This window comes from Pithys albifrons, chromosome 6 (genome assembly GCF_047495875.1).
Source record: "Pithys albifrons albifrons isolate INPA30051 chromosome 6, PitAlb_v1, whole genome shotgun sequence".
Taxonomy (NCBI): Eukaryota; Metazoa; Chordata; class Aves; order Passeriformes; family Thamnophilidae; genus Pithys; species Pithys albifrons.
In genome coordinates this window covers 50,448,771-50,474,759 of record NC_092463.1, presented here as the reverse complement: position 1 = coordinate 50,474,759, position 25,989 = coordinate 50,448,771, and the positions used below count along the sequence as shown (strand labels likewise).

Genomic DNA, 25,989 nt, shown 5'->3' with positions numbered 1-25,989 from the left:
AACATTCTGTATTAACCATGTCAGATTTAAACAATACTTCAATTACCACTCACGCTTCATCTTGCAGTCCTATATTCCTGTATTATTTGCCCTAATGGACCCTGGATTCTTTCAGTGTGCAGATGAGGTAATAAATGAGTGAGACATCACTAAAGCTTTCATGTCTCAAGGTGAATGTGAAGGTCTGGAGAGAGCTGGCAAAGATGACTACATCCAGGAGTGAGTTGAGCCCCTCCTGTGCTACTGATTTGACTGACAGTTAAATGTAACATTCACATGACATCCTTTTCAATTCCTGCATCATGGAGATTGGGATTCAAGTTCCACAAGTACTTCTGCTTTGGTGCAGGACTATGCTTGCTAGAAAAAAACCCTTTGGCGGAAGAATTAAAAGGTCTCTGACATCTGTAGCAGCCATATGGCTTATTAAAGCAACTAGAAATTTCAAAACAGCGCCATAAACTTAACCTCATCCATGCTGTTCAGGGAAAGGAACTTCCTGGATGAACATATCATGCCAGGGATCCATTCATTCTGTTTTCTTTCCTTAAATGTTGCCACCAATACAAGCTGCCAAAAATACACTGGCACAACACTTTGCTATGGAGTAATATGTATAACGAAACATCTTTCTCCACTCAGAAGGTACAAGCTGGCTTTTGTAACTCTGAAAATGCCCATTTAAAAACCCCTGTGTCTCCATATCTTTTTTTTTTTCTGACTTCATATGTGAGTACATAAAAGGCAGAAGGATGAAACAAGACCTATATCCACTCTCAGGAAAATAATTGTTTAGAGTACTAGGCTTAACTGAGACACTAAAAAGCACTGTAGCAACGACAAGCAAGTCAACAAACCTTGCAGTAACAAACATGCCACGATCCCATCAAATCCTGCTGTAGGTGAGGCATTAGCAGTTCTGGAACTCAACTGATTCATACTTAAGGCCTTCAGTGAAAAACAAAACAAAACAAAAAACAACTCCCCAGAACCACACATCATGGCGTATTTTCTAATGAAGTTAACACTTTGAAAGAAGCTTGTGTCTTCTTTTGTGATAGGTGCTAGTGCTCGAGAAATTGACACATCTGCTTTGGCACACAATTTAATAATGTATGAAAGACTTGCTACTCATCGAAATTATTTTTACAACAAATAAAATGCACCCCATCAATCAAAATACATTGCTCTACAGTTATTAGACATTTATGTACATCCATTACACTGTCCCTGTGGCAATTATGCTTCTGGAATGGTATTCCCTCTTCACTGAGAAATACAAACTTTGTTAACAGTGGCTTCTTCTTCACCAGTGGTGGAATCCCCAAGTTTTGTGAGCTACCTGCCAGACACACAAGAAGAGGCAAAAATGGGCCTCACCTATTCTGCCAGCTCTCAAGTTGCAGCTGTCAACACACCACAGCAGCTCAGCTGCAATGTCCAATGATTGTTTAAGGTGTATAGAGATATATATCCCTCTGAATATGTCTGTATCTTCATGATGGCCATATGTGGCAAGAATTTATAGGAATGGACCACAGCATCACAAAGTATGAACATGCCAGCAGAACTTCACATCCATCAAGATTACCAACACTTCACATCAGAGTCATACATACATGTATAGCTTCTAGATCTTCATATATCCAAATGCAACTATCCACTGAAATCCTCCTCTCCAATTTCCATCTAACTGCTAGGGAAACCTGCTACTGATGAAAGAACAGTAGATGAAGGTACACTCCTGATATGGGTCTGCAAGCCTATTGCTTCTTTTGACATGCACTTGAACTGCATGTGCAGGACACAGCCCTTGGCATTGTAGTTCACGTATCTGGTCAAGATCTTATTAACTATGCATATCATAAGACATCCTGATTGTAGGCAAGTCCAGGTGCTGGCAAGACACATCAAAGCTGAATGAACTGTCTCAGAGTGCACGTGAACAAGAGGCAACTTGTGCTGGAGGGTAAAAAATCAGGCCACCTATCCAAAGAATAAAGTTTTGGGACAAAGGTATTGGCTGAGAAAACATTCCCTTTTTTGCTGCCACTGCAGCATGATAAGGATGGGAACTGAATAATGAGCTTTCTTTAGCACTGCAGTGGTATGGGAGGAAGTGGGTAAGAGGAAGGGGACCTTTCATGCTTGCATAGCAAATACAACTTGTGTACTTACATTCCTCGCTCTGCAGGAAACCAACTCGTGGGCTACTATTTTATAACTCTGAAACTTCTACTGAACTTCTTTATAATCAGCAATCTAATATATTAAGTAGTAAACATGACAGGCTGCATCATTATTGTTTACAGACAGATAAAATTCACCACCAAGCAAAGTCTGTTTCTTCTTGATGCTCTCTTTACTCCTAATTCAACTGGTAAGTTATGTTGAAAACTACAGTAAAGATTGAATGATCTGTGTTGAAAGCTGGGAATATTTTTTGCTGTTATCCTAAGCATGCATCCTCCTCCTTTATTAATTTTTTTGACCTTTTGGATCATGACAACTGCTACTCTGCTTAATCCCTGACCTGCTCTGCTTACAAGAGTGCAATACAATTATGCTTTCCAAATGGCTGAATAGAACACTGCTCAGGAGGAGGGCATCTAGTCCTTAAACATATCCAGATTAAGAGCTGCAAAGAAAAATATTCGCAGATGCACCCTACAGCTACAACTACTGACTGACTGGAGATAGAAGGGATTTACAACAATTTAATAGCCTCAGTACTTCCAATTCCTCTCTGGATAAAGTCCAAGTTTTAGCTGCCAAGAACTTGTGGTTGGTAGATCTTGCATTTGTAATGCAAAACCACATAGAGAGCTACTTCTGAAGGAGTAAGACAGCTTAATTCAAACACCAGCAACAACCCAGACAGATCCATGTACCTCTCTATGTTTACCACTAAACACTGCAAGGCACCAAAGCAATTCTAAAATCTCTTTGGTCTCTAACTGGAAGCCAGTTAGATCATTCCAGTAATCCTTTGTAAGACTGCAAACTGTAACTGCAGATTTCCTTTGCCTCTGTGTAACAGAACTTAAAGAAGAAATAAAGAAATAAGCCTGACATACTATCAATTTAAGTAAGAGCTCCAAAAAACTGGAATTACCCTCTCTGACACATTACAGGAATGGAAGCCTCTTCACCAAGATTCAGTCTACATACCAGCAACTTAGTTATCAGTCCCCTATGTTACTTAATCTGAAATTAATTTCAGCTTAGAATTTCTAACGCTTTACTTTTGCACTAAGTGTATGTACCCTGAACTGCAAGAACAAGGTGGGCCACGCTGCAGGTATTCAGAACTGTGTGGAGAAAAACTGAGATTTCTAATATTTAAGGATTCTATTTGGAAAAGCTGAATATTTTTGCTAAAATGATCACACTGGAAGTAGCCAAGAATATTTGCATTTCATTCGCTCTGACTTCTGGGTTGATATGTCCATCACAAGCAATTCAGCTACTCAACAGCTCTCAAGTGACACTGTTTCAAGCTCTCTAAAGATTTGAGAGAACACCTCCTCATGCTTGCTTTTTTGGCATGTGTGTTTTGGGAAAACTTGATGAGAATGATGTGTGGTACACATCATACACTACAGCTTTAAAACTGAGCTTTGAGTAAGTACAAACACTGATATAAAATGTCTACTTGCTGTTGATTAGTCTATACAGCAAAATCAACTTCAGTCCTCTCTTCTGAAGGACAGACACTGAAACTGGTAATAAAGTACTAAAATTTTTATAACATTACAAAACCACTTAGAAACGGTCTTTCCCTAATACTGAAATGAGAAGGTTAATTCACCCCTGTGCAACAGAAGACAACTCACAAATATTAATTCTCCTTCACACTTGTTTGTTCATGCTCCCAGCATGCTTAAAGCCAGCAGCCTCCTTCTGAGGAAGACAAACATTCTCCATGGAGTTCTTTGAACAATAGCTCAGAGAGGAAAAGAGGTGTCATCTACTACCCAGGAAAAGCACTGAAGACTTGCACTTTTCAAGCTCAGCTGGTAGAGTCTGGCTGCTGCTTAAGCCAAACTCTGATTACCAAAAGCAAAAGACACATCAAGAGAAAAAGCAAGCAAGGGGGAAAGTCATGCAGAAAATCTGTGAGCAAGCCAGGCAGCAAAACGAGGTCTATGTATTTCTAGCTCAGTGCTTCTCCCCTTTCCCTGGCAACATTTTAAACACAATCAAAACTTTTCTCTCTATTTGAAATAAGTTCTACTGAAAAGAATAAGCAGACCCTTCACCATGCTGGTGGGCCACACAGCTCCATCCGTAAATGGCCTGTTCTCATCTCTGAGGGAACAGGAACCTGATGCCAGTGTGTGAGGAGAATTGTTGCCCTTCCACTCAGCAGCTCCCCGATGAACTGCTGAGTCACACATTTTCTCTGCATTCATTTCACACTGCTCCCACTCAGTCCACCTGCCACTTCATCTGGGATGGGTGGGAGGAGAGAAAAAGAGGTGAAGTCAAAAAAATTGTTCATGTTCACCCAGGACCACAGGGTCACATATAAAAGCAAGCCTGCAAGCTGCTATAGAAGGATAGAGGACAGAAATACCAGATTGCAAGACAAACTGCCTCCCACTCTTCTTCAACAAGAGAAGACTGGCCAGCAAACAAGTTGCAAACCTCGTCTGATTCCCAGTCAGTCACTGATGTTATGCGCTTGCTGATATGTTCTGAGAATTTAGGGTAGAGATGAGGCCTTGAGGTTTTCCCTCTTTTCTGTGACTTTTAAGAGCTTTCAAGTTGTGATTTTTTCAGAAGTCCAGCAGCTACTGTGTAGTAATTGTCTGGCTGCCACAGGGAAGTGCCACAATGCTAAGTGAAAATACCATCTGGATAGATTCCAGTTCCTAAGGGCATCTTCAGTTGTGCTAGAAATGTCCACCAGCTCCAACCTTCATCATTCAAGAAGATGAAAAGAAAATCCCAGCCTTTTACTTGCAGGGTCCATAAAACCCAAGCATAACAGGAACCAACATCTCCTACTACCTATTAAATTCCTATACAGAAAAGGGAATCTGCTATCAATGGCCAGAAACATGTTCATCATGGTTACAAAGAGTTCAGATTACTCTTAGGTTGGGCTGTACATATAGAAACATACATTTAATTAAATTAAGAAGGTAGAATTTTCTTCTATGATTAAATTTCTGGACAGTAGAGTCTATAGGTCATGGAAAAAATGCCCAGAAGCTTCCTAATCTATTAAATCAATTTCTGAAAAACCACTTTTGAAACTAACTTTCTGAGTAAACCAGGATAATTGTGATTAATTTTCAAAATAATTTTTAACCTGCTGCTACTGTTAATATCACTAGAAAAACTGAGGGCTTGTTAGGAGCTAAATAAGGATTTTGTCTTATTAAACAGAATTAGTGATTCAAAAAGTAAGCCGTGTGAAAAAGAATCTGTTCTTACATAATGTTCAGTCTTGCTTCTCAGTAATTCTGGTGCAAATCTGTTTGCCTCAAAATGTGTTTGTGCTCTACAGACCTGAAATGCAAAGACAAAACCCAAACTCAGAGTTCAGTGACATCGCACTAATATGCCTTTCAATATCAACTTCCACTCTCCATCCCACAGAGTGGCTCATCATGGTGTTGCTCAAGAAATTGTTCATGAAAATATTATAACCACAGAGGAAAGAAAATATGGGAAAGAGAAAAGCAAAACTCAAAACCTTCTCAAATTCTCCTGCCTCCCTACAGTCTTTTTTTTTTTTTTCCAAATAATCAAAAGAATTTGCAAAACACGATTTTTTAAGACAGGACTGTGGTCTATGAAGTCATTCCTGAGGGGGGAAAGATGCAGCCTGACACCAGAGACTGTTTCACTCAAGGGTGAGTACGAGAGACTTCATTTGAGCTGTCATCAAACTCATCCCTTTTGGAAGGAACGAAATGTTCCAGACAGCACTTCTCCCAGACTTGAAGTCCCACACAGTGCTACTCACTGCTTTATAAAATATCTAACCCACCCAGTAAGAAACTAACTTACCTGATCATCTCACCATATCTCTAATCCATAATAATTCATAAGAAACAAAGCTGCAAGGCAGAAGCAGCTGAGAACACACTCAGCTGACACCATTCTGAAGCAGGTGTAAGCCTCATTTAGAAGTGAGAGAGAAGAAAACAAAAACCTCAGGCTCTCTGCTCTAGAAAAACAGCAAAGATGAACTACTAGGAACCATCAGAAGCAGTAAGGGATGGTCAGATAATTAAACATATGGGAAGTACATGAGAGCTACTGTACCATCAGTAGGGTCTGACTGGTGAGGTCCAACACTCAATATAAACTGACATGTTTCTACTAATAATGGGGGAGTTGCTCTTAATTTTGTATGTGCCCTCGTCCACATTTAAATCATACTCCCACTACTAAATCAAATACATAAGAGGTTTATTCTCAATGACTCTCCTAGTGCTTAACCACAAGATATGCTGCCAGCAGTGTTCTTTTCCCTTTCTTCTGTGAAATGTCACATTAAAGGACATTTCTCATGGCAGGTAGGGCCCCTAGAGCAGTGTTTGTTTTGGAAAAAAAAGGTGTCAAATTACAGCTCTTAAGTGAGTGCAAACCCTCAATGGGCAGACACATGTAATATTAACATGTATCACACGCACACATAATTAGCATTTGCCGTCTTTCAGTCAGGGTTGTATTCAAAGCTTTTTTGGTTTGGTTTGGTTTTGTTGTCTGTTTGGGTTTTTTTCATAAGGCTCTTTCCTTCTTTCCTGTTGACACCCTCACAGAAGGTCCATCTGATTACCACTTAACAATTAGATTTAATTTTTAAAAATTGTTTTTTTAATAAAGAATATATTCTTTGTTATGCTGTTTTCTTCAGTGAATGTTATCAAGTACATGGTGATAATTTGGAGGCACTTTGAGCCTTTGCAAACAGACTACAAGTTGACTTTCAGTGGAGTTGATTGTCCCAAATTAATCTCAGGTTGAAAACTCCCTTTAACACTGAAAATTGAAACCCACAAAGCAGCTCTGTAATTCCATAGATGAAACGATAAGGCTTTGACTGCTCATGAATCAGCCTTGCACAGGCAACACAGCTAGGGAAAACCATCAGCAGCACAGTGATGCAGATGGAAATGTACAGGCTTAAACTCTCTGAAACAGGATAACCAACTCTCCTTTTTCAAACTCTAATTATATTTTTTGAGCCTTTAGTCTTTAACTACAGGATATACTTAGATGTGCCCGAATGCATAATCAAAAAATAGCAATAATTTAAAACCAGTCAAATAACCTCTGGAATACAAGAGTGACTCTGACAATTAAAAGCAACAAGCACGTTCTGGTATCACACACTTTGGAAAGTACTTACAACTCATACTACTATCTGAATTGGTGTTAGCACACTGGTATTGATGAAAAAAAGCATATTTCTCCTGATAAATGAATAACTTCTACATTCATAATTCTAATATCATTGCGTGTTTTTAATTTCTCTTCAGTGACTTACTAGCTTGGCATTCTGTAGGTATTAATCTGCTTTCTGCTCTGGTGAATGAGAAGGTTTGCACCATGAAACAGATGGGTGATATGCTGGCTTCCTGCCAGGTTCAAATGTGAACATTTTGATGTCATTCATTTGGGGATAGCCTGCTTTACTAAGTGACTCAAATCTTATGCCCTAGTGCCTTCACCAAAAACATTTAGGAAAACCACTATCACATTCAAGATTTCTTTCAAAGACATTCTCTTTCCTGAGCCAAGTAAATTATATCAAGACCAGTCTCAACAATCATCTTCAGCCGCAAACCTGAGACATGCCCCAAGGGTACTATGCCAAGCATAAGCATTTCACTTTCTTTCATGCATTTAAAAAGACTATGCTTGCACTGCTTTACTTCCCCAGAAAGCAGCAGCATCACTCAGATATTATAACTTAGGCTTCGGAATAAGCACTTCTATAGATAGGAGCATGGACATCCAGCAACAGGATGACCACACTCAACTTTATCCTTTTATTAGAACCCTATTGTCATACAGGGCTACTCCATTAATGCAAAACCTGCACAATTAAATATCATTGCTTCCAGTTCAGTGCTCTGCTAGCTCTGTAACTGCAGTCCTTTCATGTTAGGGGCATGCTTAGGCTAATAAAATGTGGTAAGCATAATAGTTTCAACCTCTCCTTCTCCCCAGCTATCCATACAGAAGCACAAAAAGGGAATAGTGCATGTAAAAGGTGGTAACAGTCCGCTTGGTTTACCTGTGCCTAGTCTGTCAGGGTTTCTGTATTGTGCTTATCAACACAGATACACAGCTTTAAATAGTAAACTAAAAAAATGCAACAGCTTGCCTTCTCCTCTTCCCAGAAAGGAAACATGCACTGAGCAATGTTTTGTCTAGATAGAGAAGTAGACATGCACAAGTTGTTATGGATCTCTGTCAGAGAAGGTGAGAGGAAAAAGGCACATGCTGGTGATAAGCTTTGCAATTATTCCAGGAGGATTTTGCATGACTTGCCTGCAGTCCTGAGCTTCACTCTACAAAACAATTCAAAGAAACAAACCTCTCATGGGCACACATATCCCAAGGCTCTGCTTGACCTGAGGTGACTTTCATACCACACAGCCTCATGCTGAGTTACCTTAGCAAGAGCTGACATTAATCAACAGATCTCCAAGGTGGTAAGCGAAAACCATTTTGGATCCTGCATCAGTGTAGATTTCTACTTCTAGTTCTAGGGTCAGACTGGGATTACAGTTAGCCTAGGGATTTTCATTCTGTACTTCAGCAAATACTGCACAAATGCTCTTTAATACCTTAATGCAACACCTTTCCGGAGAGGACTTGAATATGATCTGATGTTGCATGGAAGCAGGTGGCAGGCTGTGTCTGATGGAGTCACAGCTGCCAAGGAGACACACTCAAAACCTCCCATTGCTAGCAGCATAAAAGTTCTCACAGTATTCCCTATTCTAAGAATGAAAAGACGGTAAGTTACTTTACCTTCTCAACTATGCAACACAAACTGGGACTAATCAAAAACATTGTTTACTCAGATCTTGACTGAAGCATTTCTTTCTTTTCAGAAGTTCCTGATTTCATAACATTTATAATTCCAATCACCACAAAGGCATCAAACATATCCCTAGGACTCTTAGTTGCCCCACTGCTTTGTCTCCATGTTGAAAAAGGCTGTATATATATTTTGAAACATGAGTAGTCAATTGCTTTCCATAGCATGCTCTTTATGAAGTGTGGGTGACAGTATGTGTCAATGGAAGTAAGATTTCATCCACAGAACTGTATTTCTGCCTTGGTATCCAGAACACTTCATCTGCATTAACAGGAGATGCCAAACTCCTCATACCAAGTCTCCTCCCACACTTTACTTCAATATGAAGAATTAAGTACTGACTAATCTTGCAAATCTCATTCTTAGCTTCTAAGGACCAGTACAGCACTTTCAAGCCACCCCACCTCTGTATTCCTTCACATTACCTGAAAATTCTACCAGAAGAACTGTTTTTCCTTGCAACCCTCAACTCCCATTGACAATTATGGACAACAAACTTGCTTGATCCCTTCCTGAAAGGTTTATGTCACAAGGTTTTGGTAGCAGAGTGTGGGGGGCTATGGGGATGGCTTCTTTGAGAAGGCACTAGAAGCATCCCCATGTCTGTCAGAGCCAATGCCAGCCAGCTCCAAAATGGACCTGCTGCTGGCCAAGGTTGGGCCAATCAAATGGTAGTAGCACCTCTGTGATAATTTGTTTAAGAAGGGAAAAAAAGTTACATCACAATAGTAAATGTGGCCAGAGAATAGAAGAGAGAGAATATGTGAAAGAAACAGCCCTGCAGTCACTAAGGTCAGTGCAGAAGAAAGGGGTGGAAGTGCTCCCGGTGCTGGACCTGAGATTCCCACAGAGACCATGGTGAGGCAGCTGTGCCCCTGAAGCCTGTGAAGGTCCACAGGGGGGCAGAAATCCACCTGCAGCCTCTGGAAGACCTCCTACCAGAGCAGGTAGATTGCCGAAAGAAGGTTGTGACTCCATGGGATGTCTGTGCTGGAATAGGCTCCTGGCAGAGACTTGCAGACCCATGGAGAGAGGAGCATGGAGAAGGTTTGCCTGCAGGATTTGTGACCCTGTGGTGGACTCAACATCAGACCACAGCATGTTCCTGAAGGACCACATCCCCTGGAAGAGACCCACACTGGAGCAGTTAATGAAGAACTGTAGCCTGCAGAAGAATTACATTGGAGAAGGTTATGGAGGACTGTCTCCCATGGGAGGGATCCCATGCTGGATCAGGGGAAGGACTCCTCTCCCTCAGGAGGAAGCAGTGGTAGACACCTGTGATAAACTGACTGCAATCCTCATTCCCCACTCCTGAATCACTGGGGAGGAGAAGGTAGAGAATCAGGTACAAAGTTAAGACCAGGAAGGAGGGAGAGGTGAGGGGAAAGTGCTTTTTAGATTTGTTTTACTACTTACTATCCTGCTAATTTTCATTGCTAATAAATTCAACTGATTTCCCCAAGCTGGAGTCTGTTTTGCCCATGACAATAACTGGTGAGTGATCACTCCCTGCCCTTATCTCAACTCATGAGTCTTTTGTTTTATTTTCTCTCCCCTATCCTGTTGTGGAGGGAGCAACATAGTGGTTTTGGTGGGCACCTGCCTTCCAGCCAGGGCCAAACCATCACAACAGCATTAATTATATTGGGAAGATCATAAGAAGAATGGACAAGAGCTACATTTGATGCATGGCCCAGGAAGAAGCCCTGTGATCTATTTCAGATATGCTGAGCAGAGACATAAAAGACAAAAGATGAAGCAAGGCAGTATCAATTCCTACTTTTGAGGGGTAACTATAACATAGTTCACCTTTTCATCTCTACAGATCTTGAAATGGTTTTACCAGCTGAAGGGGCATAGCAACACCAAACCCAGAGGTGTACCCAGTAGGAATAACACTTTAATAGCATGCAAAAAAACCTCCAGAACAAAGGAAGTTTCACCTTAGAGCTCTTGCAAAAGCGTTTTTCCCTACAGAAAATAACACAGGCTCTTCAATGTGCTGGTAAAGGACATTCAGACCCTGTTAGGATTGAGCCTTACAGTCTAACAACCTCCCCTTCTATGTCTGGGTTCAGAAGTGGAGACCTTTTAAACATACACAGAGGGAAGGTAAAAGCATTCAAACTGCTAAAGACTTTGCAAAGCAACAACTTTGGACTGTCATTTGAAGGTCAGTCTCCAACAGACAGTATTTATCTGCTTATTGTCAGACAACTTGAGTAGAAAGGACTTTTAATAGAATATGTTAATTAAACCTGGAACATTAGTAGATTTTTCATAATGCTGTGGCATTTTATCTATGAAAAGCAATGAAAAAATGGTTCTATTTAAAAGTGGTAATAGCTGTAGTCTTTGAACATATGCTTAATGAATAAATCTGTTAGGAAAAAAGGCTTGTGTGTATTGGAGGGGGGTAGTATGTTTGTTCTCACTTAAAGCGTGCCATGATGGCAATCATCAACAGCAAATGGCATCTATTGTAGGGATTAAGTAAAACTTCATTTCGCCAGTTACTTTCAGGTAAAATTGCCTTTTTCTTTTGAATAACACATTCTTTTAGCTAAACAGCTGAGTTTAAAGCAATACTAGATCCACATCATTAAGGACACCTGATAAGCATTCATTCTTTTTGGTAGGTGCAAAGAACCACAATATGGTAATATCCAGGCAGCTTGCTACCACAGCATGGGGTGCAGCACACAGAAAGCCAACAGCCTACAGTGAAGAGGCATTCAGATCCCATGGGGAGAACAGTATAATAGCTCAGTGCTACCACGTATCGTAGCAGTGGGCGCAATTTCAGGGATGAAATTATACAGAATACAGTGCAACACAGAACCTGACCAAAATAGACCATGTAAAACTTAGAAGACAACCAGAAAGCTATGACAAAAAAGCACAGAACAAAATCAATCTACTGGGTTTCCATTTGCATGAGTAGGTTGATAAATTTAGTAAGCTGGTAGATTTGCTTGCGAAATTAAAATGACAATTCCTTACACTGGGAATTAAGTTTGAAAAATATCCACAGTTAAGCCATAGATTGCTGGGTATTTTTAAAGGAAGCTTGACAGATGTTGCAAAAAGGCACCACTAAACAGTCAAACACCAGTATTTACTCAACTCCTCTTCTGTCCTCCCAAAAGCTCTTCTCATGAAGTGCTTGAATCTCTCTTTTCTCTTAATCTGCTTAATCTCAAGATTCTCAGTTACACTTTGAATGCTCCTAAGGAATATTCACCAAGCCAGACTCCCCTTTGTGTTCTTTCCTTCAATAATATGCTTGAATACGGCTCTTTTTCTTGCAACAGCTAGTCCTTTATTGGAAGGTGCACTTTGTGGTGTAAGAGCCATGGGGAACTCCCAAGTTGCATTCAATCAAATTTCCTGGTGCAACACATGGCACCACCTAATGGGTGAGATCATGCCATGATCATCTCTTTTTTTCAAGTAGCAGAGTTGGGAGATTGCTCCTCACTGCTTTTGGACAGCTCAACATGAATCAATGCCTGCTCTCCATCACCTTTGTTAACTTGCCAATTCTTGCAGTACCTCCTCTTTCCTTTAAGAATTTTACCTTGTGAAGATGCAGAGCACAGATTAACAAAGATCAGAGATCATGTATAGGTAGAAAGACATAAGAAGATGCACAAATATAAAGCAAGTCTCAGGCTCCTAAGACTTCTTTTCCAAGACAGAACAGTGATACAATGAAAAAACATTTCATCACTAAAACAACTAATTCTTGATGATGGTATTCCCCAACAACTCACTTCCTAATACTATCCTTATTGGAATACTTTGCTTCTTGAATGTCTTACATCTCCCCATGGTGACATCACTAGCAGGTGCAAGGAAAACATGAAGCCCCAATCTCCAAACTGGTAAGGCAGAAGTCAAGAAAGCATGATTTCCAGAAACAGTAGAGGTTTGAAATACTGTGATGATGTTAGACTTCGAAAGGGTGGTTTGCTTCAGCTAAAACAAGATTAGAAAACTATCACAGACACACATGTGTCAGCTATGTTCCGTTCTGAAAAATGACTAGTTTTTTCACCAGGCTGATTTTCAGCTTATTTCGACATGTAGTCATGCTATTAATTTGTCCACTAATTAATCAGTTAGTCTACCAATTGTAACAGCAACCATGAGGCATGCATAAAATTTAGTATGTAACAATGTGACCAATTCAACATACTGCACTGTTTTGGATCTTACATCCATGAAACAGGATCTTTGGTATTTCTGACTTATAAAATGTCTGTTCTGTGGCATTAAACCAGGTCCTATAAAACCACTCTCATCAGTTAAGCTCCACGATATACTTGCAGCAACAAGCAGTGAAAGAAAAAGATAAAATATAGATTACAAAAGAAGGTGTATGTTTGAGAATAATGGAAATGAGAATATCTGATAAGAGATGAAAGAAAAAAATAAATACAAGGCCATAGAAGAGAAGCCCATAGGAGGAGGAGTGTGAAAGCCTGACAGAAGGACTCAGTGGAGACTAAAAACAGCATCTGGCAATAGCTCAAATGAAACAAGGTAGCATATGCAAGAAGTACAGTACACTGAAAACTTCCTCCCTCTTGGGAATTAAATAACCTCAGAGTTAGGGTAGACATTCTTCCCTTCCTCTCCTCTGAAATATCTTGCTCTAAACCCTGAAAGAGAAAAAAATCTAGTTAAACTTTTCTGTTATTGTTATTTCCCAATTTCAAGTGTGAGCTCTTAAAGAAAATTCTCAAAGGCAAGGCTGCAGAAGTCAGATTTTGATTTTGATTTTGATCCATTTTTCTAGTAGGAAACATGATGGTGGATATATCTCCCCAGCTCAATTAGGGCAACAAGAGGCCAAATTTTCAAAAGGTCTTGGTAAATTTTCAAAAGTCTCAATCCAGCCAGATTAGCCCCTAGTTCTGCTGAAACAACTTTAATTGTTCTTCAAAACATGGGCCTAAATTTCATTTTCAAAAGCATCTTAAAAAATGGAATCCCTTTCACACTAAAAGACAGTGATACAATACCGCAGAGTTGCTTTTGAAACTGAGACTGACACGGTTTTCAAACTGCTGCCTACCATGTGCTTCCTTTAATTGCATGTCTGTGAATACAGCACAGAAATGTGTCTATTGTCACTCACAATTAAGAAAACACAGGTGCAGTTGTGAGAACACCAAATATTACAAACTGGGCAGTGTGAGGACAGCCCATCATTCCAAACCTTAAACTGCAGCGATGTTTATGATATTTGCACCTGCACAAAATCTGAGAAAGTCCCATGTGGGGAAGTATTACAGTGCAAGCCAGGGCCTAATAGAACTTCAGTTCTGTCAGCTCTCATGGGGGCAGAAAACGGCCTTACAGGCAGATATGCCAAGACAAGTAATGCCATTTAGGGAATATTCCACCATGTCCCACCTGTTTTTTTTCATGGTGCATGTGTATAGGCTGGCACACCTACCTGCACAGCTCCATCTGACTGCACAGCAGGAACAAACTACAACCACAGTTCTTCATCCCTATGACCATCTGCAGCAGCACTATAACTGAGTGTGCTGTTGCTCTCCTCAAGTCCATATACCCATGTTTTCTTCACCAGAAACCATGGACAAAGGTGATACTCTCCAGACTTCACTCTAACAAAGAGCACATGGTCAGATTTACCCTCTGGTACAGTCCCCATTCCTGAAGATCAAGCTTACAAGGCAGGAGGTACACACAGAAGCAAGAGCAATGACGGGAAAACTGTCTGAATATGAATGGTGAAAGGAGTACTGACAGAACAGCTCAGAATAATCCTTGGAGTAGAGTGGCAGCCCAGAAATACTATTTTGCTGTCTGTGTAGTAGTGGAGACACAGTAGAATGTACTCCTACTCTGGCCTCAGGACCCCAATCTCTCTGCAAAAAACCCAAACCATGATCTTCCTTTGAAATACAGCTGCCTACTTCTGCTAGCACTCCTGAATCATACCATATTAAGTATGCCCCAGTGTCCTGTCAGTATACGCTCATGATTCTCAAAAAAGCTTTAAACTTTTTAAGTGACATTCTTGCATTAAGGTTCAAAGACTGAAACCAAAACAAATAATTGGTGTGATCATATGAATATGGACATGAGGCCAAACTCAGGAGCATTCCACTTCAGTTGGTTATTTCACCATTGCAAGCACAGTACTGACTCACCAAGCAAACAAGAGGCAGCTTCATCTTGTCAATCTGGAAAAAAACACCAAATCATTCTGTCACTGCAACTCTAAATGCAGTGCCTGTCTGGGAAAGAAAGAAGCAGGATGGAATGCACCAGGAGGTAAACAGATGTACATCATCTGGAAAGCAAGGAAAAACTCACAGCTGCTGGAGGAGGAACAGCAGCACAGTGGTGAGAATACCTGTGCAGGGGAAACCCAGCTCACAAGCTGGAGCTTTGCACCAAAACAGCTAGATCAGCCTGTGTATATCTTTTACTTGGGCTACTAGGTTGTAGACAACACACTACTTCACAACATACCACTGCAAACTGCTGTCTTCAGAAACCTGCAGGTTTTAATCCAGTTGATGTGGCCTGCTAGGCCTTTTGAAGTTCCAGGTAAATATCTGTACCAGTTTATAATCTGACAATGCACCAATACCACGCTGTCAGCATTGCCAGCAACCAGCCAACTTCACTGTTTTCAGTGACACGATGAATGGCAATTTCTCCATGTGACCTAGAAAGGTACTTAGCAACATAGAGACCCAGGGACATAGCAGCAAATGGATTCTCTTGTCTTTTCATGCAGGAAATACAACCAAAAACTCCAGCTTTCACTGGAACTTCAGTGGAAAGCAAGTAATCAGTTCCCTTACATGCCTCAAAATCCCAGTCTGAATAACAGAGTATTATCTTTGGTATTAAACAGTAAGATATCCTTGACATTGTGACTGCTATGCTGGACCAGTGGAGCTGACGGAGGAGTAAACATATATCAGGGGACAGCATCCACAGGTTCAAGTCTTTAAATTACAAATGCCAGTTTACCAAAGTTATAGCTCTTGCTTAGTGTGAAGCAAGATAACCATTTTATGCAGCATCAAGTCAAGTCACTTGCCACCTGTCCAGCTTGAAAAAGTATCAAGTACAAGAAGAATTAATAAATAAAAACAAAATACAGAAACAAACCCAAAAACTAAGACCTCATCCAGCCCTACATTAAGATATGATAATACTGAAAGAAACTGTACTAAATCAGTAAGGACCATAGAACTAAAATTGGCACATGACAATTTGCCGAACAGATACCTGTCAAAAAGAATAGACTGATTTTTATTTTAACTCTTCATTGAAATCATGGTCCCTGTAGCTAGAGCATACTTTGGCACTGCAAACTGCCTCATCCTCTTCATCTCTCTGATTCTTAAATGTTATTAAGATACAAACTGAGATTTCCATCAGTTTTATTTTCTAGTGTTTTGTGTACACACTGCAGAATAAACTTGCTTCCATTAAGATTTAACTGAAGGAATTCAGCTTCAAACTGTCACCCCGAGTGCACACTCCTTCAAAAATAGCATGTTAATTTTGCTCATCTCCACAGACTCATGTGACCTCTTTCATCTGTATCCTGTTTTCCACCCGCACAAGAACAGCTCATTGCTATGATGTGCAGCTACAAGAAAACTACAATCTTCCAGGAACACTCTCTAGTTTTAATTTCACTCTGCATACTTTCTGCTTCATGTTGGATGTGAGCATGTGAACATGAGGCAGTTCTGTGAAATAAATAGCCTTCCAATTATTTAAAACGACCATTTTTCAATCTAGTAAATCATTTATGGTTTCACCTTCCCTATTGATCAGCTGGCATAAACATATCTTAACTGTTTTCCAAGGGATCTTTCAGAATTTGAATTAGGCCTCCAACCTACACTAATCAAGCCATGCCTTAGAAGCTTTTCATTAGCTCCTATGACCTATGATGAAAACATTTTCTTTGTATGAGGTTTATTCATGGCTCAACTTAAGAACTACCAAAAAAAAAAAAAGTCTGGCCACATTTTATATAGCATTTTATGCAAACTGAAGTTTAGTAGTGCATTTGTGACAGTTGAATGGAACGATACCCCTTTTCTTAGCCAAATTTGAAACAAGGGCCGGTCTACAGTTCTCTGACAATGCCTGGACAACTTTTACCTCAAGCATTTATTGGAGCATTTACCATCAACTTTAAAGGCATGGATTTGCATTTTATACATCTGAGCCATCCCTAAAATTAGTGTCACTGATACTTTCTAAGCATCTTTGCCTCTTGTGTCCAAACCAGTGTGTTCAGCCACCTCAGACAGAGGACTTTGCAGGGTGTGTTTTCAGCCAGCACACAGACTTTCTTCCACAGTACTTTACCAATGCTTCCATGCTGGCCCTATCATGTTAACATGAAGGCAGGTGCATGACCTTCAGCTCACATTCAGCTGGAAAGTTCTAGCACAAGTCTTTTTGGTGTAACTATTCCATTTCAATGTCACATGATAAATGATTGTTGATCTTTTCTTTCTGCCCTCCCACATGAGGTTGTTCCTGGCTAAGCTTTTCTGCAAGGCAGAACTACCCACACCTTCTTCTGAAATAAAAACAAAACTGTTTGAAAAACTTCCCTTTGTATTGCCCACGTATAAAGAGTAAGCCAGTATCACTGCTGGATCAAAGATCTTTTCGATGAACAATCTGCAGGCTCTGTGCATCAATACATGGTTCATAGGAAATGAAATGTGAAAGACCTCTGAATATACTCATTATCCATAAGAATCATATATTGGATTTACAGCACATAAATGAATTTTTCTTAAATATCAGTTAAAAACAGGATCTGTGTGTTTCCTTGTTAGCGGATGGAACAAATTCACTCATGGTTTAACTCCATATTTTAACTTCATTTTAGTACAAATTTCAGTGCAGGGATAAATGTGATAAACTCAGCAAAGTGATTTTTGAATTCATTATTTTGTATAACCAGCAGGACTGTGTTTACATCTTGCTTTGAAATTAATATAGTCTACGACTACCAGGGTCATGTAACATACAACATCATGTTTCCACTTTTGTCAAACTATCAAGAAATTGCTATGAGGCAAAAAGTGTGTATTTGTCATTTACTGTGTATTTGTACATGTTCTACCATAATGAAGCTTCCAATTATTTGGCACACTAACACACCACCTCAATAAAAATTTAGATAACACTGGTATTTTAAGGCCTAGGTATAACAGGCACCTCAAAGGGTCTGGACAAGGATGTAAGGAACACCAAAATGTGTAAAACACTAACATGACTCTCTGAGCTTACAGAAAAGAAAGTGTATACTTTCTGACATCAAATGAATGGCAAGCATTGACTTAGTTGGCCAAAGATGACCACTTATATGTAATTTGTAAAGAGAATGTGAATGCTCAGGAGAAATATCTGGAGGTTACCTGAAGCTTTTCGGGATTCTTATATAAATAATAAAAGATCACAGCTCAAAAAGGGTTTTTCATAAGTAAGGCATACAGCAAGTGGAATGAACCCATGCAGCTTACAGCTTATTTGGATATAGAACATTTTTTGCCCTCCAAACACGGCCCAGTAAAGGCTTTCAGCATCCTCTTTTCGTAAGTTTGGCCTCTTTCACAGTGTGGAGTTGATATCAAAAGCTCACCCACATCCAGCTGAACTGGCTCCTCTATCATAAAAAGAATTGCAATTGCAACTGCAACAGTCTGCAAGATGGTATGAAAGGCCGGTCCAGTGCAGCATTAGCTGTAACCAGTAAATAAATCTGCTAACCAATTTTAAAAAAAAAGGTTTATCTACATTGGATGCATGATTAAAAGTCCAAAGCCCCTTTACTCCAAGAGCCCTCACTGTGCAGACAGGAAACACTTTCCTATAAGAGACAGAATATATTTAGAAAAATGGCTTGAAAACACCCATTTCCTTGATAAGTAAACAAAATGAATGTACTTACTGCATACATAAATAAAGAAAAAAATAATAAAAAGTTTTTGACACAGCTATGGACTGAATTTAAAAAGGACTTTTTAAGGAGTTTTTAGGAGACAAAGGCTCAATTCTTTGGGCTACCTTAGAAATCTAAGCTAGAAAGAACTTTATAGACATCAAACAGGCAATAGAGGTAAAATGGGCTCTTTGAATGGTGTGAGAACCACAGATAAATTAAAATATATACTTCACTATGAAAAAACCAGCAAAAATGTCCTTTCATGCTAAAAGGATGTTGCAAAACATTCAAAACTTGCAATGAATTTTCCGAAAATTAGGACAAGTTCTGAAAGAGTGTATGGCTGTACTGAAGGTACAGGATGATGTATCTCATCTTCCTTGTCTCACTTACCATCTGACTTGCACTCAGTTCTTCCAGTCACATAGTAGCTTGGTTCCAATGTCTGCTCCAGGACAGATGGTCCTCTGGGATTATCATTTACATCCTTCATGCACTAGAATCCTGAAAAATAAGTGCAAAATTGAAGCATTAACACTATCAGATGTCTTAGAACCATTCAGGGATTTTACACCCAATTTTTCTTGACAATAAATTCTAAAAGACCATGATGTGATGTCCATCTATAAAGAAAATGTCAAGCCACTGATGTGTGGGGTGAAGTGAAACACAGAAAGGAAATGAAGTGTATTCCTGTATTGTTACTGATACACTTGCTTTTGCTTCTTGCCTGCGTATATGAACTGGAAACTACATGAAACCTTCCAGGTATCCAAAGGGTTTGTACCATAAATTCTTCTAGTATTTAAGGAAAAAGAGGTGATCCATAAGCCAAGGTCCTTTACATGCCACCTGCACCACATGGAAAAAGCGTTCGCCTGAAATCGTAATTTCATGAAAATCTCAGAGAGGGCTTAGAGGTCTGTGAGCACAAGACAAAAGCTTACTACTTATTTGTGAAGAACTGTTGAATGTGTCATACCCACCACAGAGTGGGGCTAACTGAATACATATTTTGGAAAGAGAACACCATAGCCTCAGAGAACATATGTCCAACATGCCACTCCAAGTATGCCAGACATGGGAAAAGAGAGTCATTCAGGCACGTAGAAAGCAATTCACCTCTAAAGAACTGCAAGGATCTTTTCCTTCTTCACACATTCAGCTAAGGAAGGGGCCAGAGATGCCTTTTTTGTCTAGATTATAAAGTGCTCTGCCTTCAAGGCTCATGTGATTTGTCATCTATTTCTAAAGGACCTCACACTGTGAACATCAGGCCAGTTCATACACAGTCTCATCCTAAGTCCTCAAAGCTGATAAAAGTCTTACTATTGATGCCAATACACTGTGCCTCACAAAACCCAATCAAGATGACTCCTGAAGAACAAGAGTATAAAAGGCTAAATTCTGAAAGTGCCGTCTTCTACAGAGGTATTGTTGAAATCCTTTCATTAGAAACTGATATTTCCAGTTCTGAACAGACAAATAAATTCAAGACTATTTAGACATTCAGACTTCACCTCTGACACTGGGACTCAAGTTGATCACTGCATGTAGATAAGCACATCCACATGTTAAAGAAATATGTATTTAAAAGCAAGTCACATCCTTAGAAGACACCAGGACACAAGAAGACAGCATCCAGGTAAAAGCAAGTCAGCAGAGTAACATGTGACACACTCTGCAAAAAAATCACCTCATCCAATATAGCACATCTTAGTAGTAAGTAATCCTCTTCTACCCAGGACAAGGAATTACTAAGTAAAAGCATGAAACTGGCTGTAAAGGCCTGGATACATCCTGTCTCTTTCAACTGTAATACAAACATAGTATGGAAGAACTATGTAAGTCCAAGAATAAGAATTACTGTCTGTGTACATAGTGTGTCAAAACATAATTCGAAAGTTATTCTTAAAACCAGACAAAATAAGCATAAAGCATACAGATGGTATTTTTACTTTTATAGCCACTTAGAAGCACCTCTCCCTCCATCACAGGAAAATATGACAACCTAGTATTTTCATCTAGATGTTTTTTATTAAGTTTGTTGTCTGATGAGATTTCTTCAGTCAAAGCTCAAAACCAGAAAAGATGTCTTGCAGGCAAGTCCCAAATGGAGTCAACCTTCTTTTAAAGAGCAGGTGCCATTCAAAACAACTAACAAGCATCATTTCACCCCAACAGAATGGCCATGAGTTGGGAACCAAGAAGTAACTGCATTTCATAAGGGACTGCCACTGCATAAAAGGAATTGGTGCCTCTTGACTCACTACTGAAGGCCAGATTATATCCCCAAATAACATCAACTGATCTAATAAAGGATGCTATATCTCTTTATCCATCTCTCCTTATGTACCAGATGAAAGGCTCTGGTACCTGAACAGGTTACCCCAGCATAAAAGTTTATTACTTCTGTTAAGTGGAAATGTAATTAACTCTGCATACTCTCAGTCCAATGTGAATGGAAGACAAGATAGCTAAAATTTAAGTCAGAAGTGCTTAGTGCTTTCACAAAAGCAGACTAAGAATCTGTACACATAGTTTCTGTGGTTCAGCTGACACAAGGTAACTTGATCATGTCTCAGTTTTCAACATAAAAGCTGTTTGCAATGACAGTAGCCCAAAATGCTGTTCTTTGACCTTCCTTAGTGTCTGCAGTTCGCCACAATATTCTAATGCTGGTATAAACCTGTTTTCTTTGAACATGGTGTTCAAAGAACTTGGTATCACAACATTTCCAGAGGGGCCAAACAAATAAGAACTACTGCTGAAGCTCTATACTTTTCTAAAAAGAGAGAGTTACCTTTCCTAAAGCTATATGCTACTGTTGTAGTCTGCATTCAGTACAGGTGCCTTGCCAGAGAAATCCTTTCTCTACATTGACTCCAAATTCAAGCATTTCTCCACTGCTTCCCCTTTCCCCACCATGTAACTTAAGGACAAGTGTGGTTTTACACTGTTGAAGGAAATAAGCCCATTTATTGCCTAACAGACCTTAACCTTCTGTCTCTCCAACAGCATGTGAATGATCAAAATAAAATACCACTAAAGCAAGGACAGGTAGGAATCACTCCTGCCTCTGAAAATGCATAAAGGCTTATTCTCAATGATTATTCAATTATTACTCAATTATTATTCTCAATTATTCTCTACCCCTTGCAGTTATTATCAATGCATAACTGATGTGAATACAATATTCCAGTTTGGCAGTATTTTACACCTACTTTACACTGAGATGTTGAAGATGGACTTTCATCTGCCCATGACCACTAGTAAAACTGTGAAGGCACAGTACTTTTACCCACCTTAAACAATAAGGGCAATACAACTGCATGACCTTCCCTTTAGAATTCCTGCATGTTGTTTGTTATTCTGACATGAGCAGCCAAAACCAGTTACAGCAGCACTTACCATGTGTATAAGCACAAGCAAAATCAGGGTCCAAGTTAAGAGAAGATTCTGGCACCTAATTTAGCACTGTGTAAAACCTCTAGAGGATGTGCCATAGAAGACTGAAAAGCAATTGAAAAACTTTTCATAGAAAGTACTCAGAAGTACATTCAGACTATTTCATGGAAGCAAGAGTGACTTTGCCTTGTGCTTTGAATGGAGAAAATCCCATGTTTTTAAGTTACCAAGTTAATTTTTGCTGAAAACAATGACATGGTCTGCCCAGATGCAAGAAAAATTTGTACACATAATTATTTGGATATATACCCTGGCACTGACAGAGCTGGTTAATGTAAAGGGTCATCATCACAGAACAGTAATGCAAATCCAGAGGGTGGAACACAAAATCATAAAATAGTTTATTGCTACTGTTCACTTTTTCCCTGTCATTTTTTCCCTGTTCTGGGAAGGGCATAGAATCTATTCCAACGAACACCTTATTCAGGCAATCTGTAGCAATGTTGTAAGATGTTCCCTCATTCCATCTACAACCTCCAATCAGACAAGACTATTTGCCCGAGAAGAGAATACACAGAGCCACACGCTCTCCTTTTGTTCTGACAGTCCCTTTTCTTCCTCTTGAGAACAGACAAACTGGAAGACTGGGCCAAGTCTCCTGGGGCAGAGGAACAGAAACATGTAATTAAAATAAAGTGTGCACATTAGTGGTTTCTGTCTTGGGATCTGAAGACCAAGTTTAATTAATCATCTGAGTCTGCATTATATAAACTGTGCTTTCCACTATCTGTGGACTGTTAACCCCAGTCATTCCACACAACCCCTTCTAACTGGTAGTGCATATAATAGCAATTTTTACTGGCAAAAAAAATGTAATTGGGATGAGGGATCTAGATGCCAACTTACAGACAGATCAAAAAAGAAGAAATGGTATTTAAACAGAGTAAATAGAGATCAATCCACATTACACAGGCTATTTAGCTCTGTAAGGGAAATATGGCTTTGTTACTTCTTGAACTCCTAAAAATTAGTTTGCCATCAGACAGTACTTGAGTGCTAAATGGATACTGGCAGATTCTGCCACTGTCAATGAGAGTGTCCTGGGAAAACATTTGAGGACTTCAGCCTTTCTCTACCTGTATTTTGGAAGTCTGCTTTCTGCAATACTGTATGTTTCTGAGATGTCAGTGAAAGCATGATAAACTTGGAGAACTTTTAGTTCTGGGAACATCAGAGGTCTGTTCACTGAATACTTGATCATCTGATTGTCAGGCCACAAAACTATAACTTAGCAGTTTGAGAATCTGTCCTTGGTTTCCTGTTTCTCCACTTTCTCAAGATTCAGATCAAGCGACTGCCTACCATTCTGTGTTTGTAGAGTTCTTAGCTCAGCAGGTTCTTAATATTTCTGGACAAATTTAAATGAGTTCACTGTCCAAACCACCAACACTTACGGTTCACTTCATGTTGCATTTAAGATGATCTTACCTTATAGTGCTGCAGAAAGAAAGAGGTTTGTTTCATCCTGTTCACTTTCCTCTACTGCATCATATTTCCCTATCTTGCCTATCTATGCAGCAACAAGGCTGCTGCTTCAGGTTGCAGAGCTGACAGAAAATTAATTAATTTGGGGGGTGGATTAGTCACCATTGGAGGAATGAAAAGAGGGCACTCTTCAGTGGAAGCTCCTTGCTAGGTTAAATGCCAAGATGAACTGCACTCTGCTTACTGGGATTTACAGGCCATCCCTAGGTGTTCAGCTCAGTAGTATCTACATGTACATTTTAAAACTATGGCTAAGCAAGTCTCAAATGAAATTCAACTCCTTTGTTACAGCACACAAATTTTTGTGAACACCTCACAGTAATTTTATCAAAGAAAGAAAGATCAAATTTCAATCAGGGCAGTTAAATACAAAACTTCAAAATAACATTTCCACTGGAAAAAAAATCTCATTTTTTAAAAAAAAGTGTCTTCCAGCCATTAATAAAGGTAAAGTCAGACAATTATACATGATATGCACAGCTATCCTAGCAAACATTTATAGCAATTGTTTGAAATTCTGATGTCACTCACAACAGATAGATCAGCTGGTAGTTTTAAAAACTTGACTGTGTATTAAAACTATGACCAATATTGTTTTCTGTGCATAGAGATAAACATCCTGCTCAAAGATCTGAACTCCTATTTAAAAACAAAACCAAACATTAAGAATAAAAAGCACTCAGTATGGTTCTGAGACACATATGTGGCTGCATTGCATATTCCCTGCCTACACTGACAGTGTGGGAGCTGTTAGTCATCTAATGCGCATATTTGCTTGGCACGATGCCTTTACTTTGGTATGCAGGCAGGGAAGATGATCACCAGTTTATTGTATCCTTACATCTTCACTGCAGTTCATCAGTCAGCATGACCAGGCCCTCCCAAATCAAACTACAGCCTGTTAGATGTCAAACCAGCTCAAAGTGAAGTCCAGGGCCAGGGAGATTGTTAAGCACATCTCTAAAGACAAGGGAAACTTCTAGATTCATGCTGTTTAGATACATTTACTGGTGGGACCTAACATGTTTATTTCAGAATAAGGACCTTCTATTGAATAGAGGCCTAATTTAATTTTGCTTTCCAACCTGGTGCAGGTCTTTTTACCGTTTTCAATGGCATTAAAGGTTCTCAAGCTAACTTAACTGTTTTGCTCTGCTTCCATCCTGGAAGGACCTGAGCAGAACCTGAATTTAGTTTTCAAGTAACACTGTCGTAATACCTCCTTGCCCCAACTACGGCAGGATCAGACATACCCATCCTTCTGGCATCCCAAATTCATTTAAACCATACAAAACATGTAAAAGAAAGGTGTGCCTTTTTAGTGTAATGTTGATGGTGAAATCTGAAGAGGAAGGGAGGCAGAATTTCCAGGTGCCTCAACGTCAGACTTTGAAGGAATGACTCTGATCATTTCCCCTCCCAGTGGCCTTGGATGCTGCAAATTAGTATTTTACCATGAGATATTTCATGTTAAAACCGTTTTGTATAGAAATAGCAAAGCACCAAAGCAACTGCTTTCTGACACTCCAGGAAAGAAGTGTTTTGAGTGGAGGTAGCTCATGATGTTTCTTCAATATCTCAGTGGTGAAACCACTTCACGCTGACTACTGTACTTATGCCAAGGACAAGTCTCACACTGCCTCGCTCCACTGTAGAAACTGGCAAGGCCAGCCTTCAAGGGCAATCTGGGACTACCCTGCAGGACGTCTTTAAACCCCTTCCTTATTCTAAGTGCCTTCAGCAACATGGACTGTCATGTCTCTGCTGGTTTTGACCCAAATGTGCACTAGTTTAGATTCCTGAGGACTGCAGTACTTTCGTGTAATATCTGCTGACTGCATTCAGTGTATTCGTATCTAGGTAAAGAAAATGGCATTTGACAAGCATGAATTTAGAATAGGTAAGATCTGGTCTGATCTAGTGGAGCTCTGTCTTTAAATTCTGTGATGGTAACACAGAAGAAATATGTGGGAAG

General features: G+C 39.6%; 1 protein-coding gene across 6 annotated transcripts in view; it reads right to left on the bottom strand.

Moving 5' to 3' along the window:
• The window catches only part of PTPN5 (protein tyrosine phosphatase non-receptor type 5), an 80,535-nt gene that overhangs the window by 37,826 nt on the left and 16,720 nt on the right, over positions 1-25,989 (bottom strand). For all 6 annotated transcript variants that reach the window (XM_071558842.1, XM_071558840.1, XM_071558839.1 and 3 more), the window contains exon 2: positions 19,455-19,565. In XM_071558842.1, the coding sequence (XP_071414943.1) occupies positions 19,455-19,554 (100 nt within the window). In that variant the 5' untranslated portion in view covers positions 19,555-19,565. The remainder of the gene's footprint in view (positions 1-19,454; positions 19,566-25,989) is intronic.